We start from the raw sequence: 289 nt of genomic DNA on the forward strand, positions 1-289 counted from the left end.
AAGCAGCAGCAGCAGCAGCTGCTGCTGCTGCTGCTGCTGGACACCCAATGGACGGAGGCCTGTGGCAGCGCGTGGGGCCTGGCGGCCTCCGACAAAGCGCGGTAGACGTTCCGCCCGAGTTTGCTGCAGCAGCAGCTGCTGCTGCTGCTGTTGCAGCCGACGAAGAGCAACAGACAGCCGCATGCCAAGACCTAGCAGTATCCCCCCAAGCCCACGAGGAGGACACTGCACTTAGCAGCAGCAGCAGCAGTAGCAGCAGCAGCAGCAGCAACAGCGGCAGCAGCAGCAG

General features: G+C 64.4%; 1 protein-coding gene across 1 annotated transcript in view; it reads left to right on the forward strand.

Moving 5' to 3' along the window:
* Positions 1-47: 47 nt before the first annotated feature.
* ETH_00042775 (protein phosphatase 2C, putative) overlaps positions 48-289 on the forward strand; it is a gene marked incomplete at both ends in the record, with an annotated part of 1075 nt that continues 833 nt past the window's right edge. The window contains one exon of the mRNA XM_013375010.1: positions 48-197. Within this exon, the coding sequence (XP_013230464.1) occupies positions 48-197 (150 nt within the window). The remainder of the gene's footprint in view (positions 198-289) is intronic.

Source organism: Eimeria tenella, genomic scaffold, assembly GCF_000499545.2.
Source record: "Eimeria tenella Houghton genomic scaffold, Eth_scaff2472, whole genome shotgun sequence".
NCBI lineage: Eukaryota > Apicomplexa > Conoidasida > Eucoccidiorida > Eimeriidae > Eimeria > Eimeria tenella.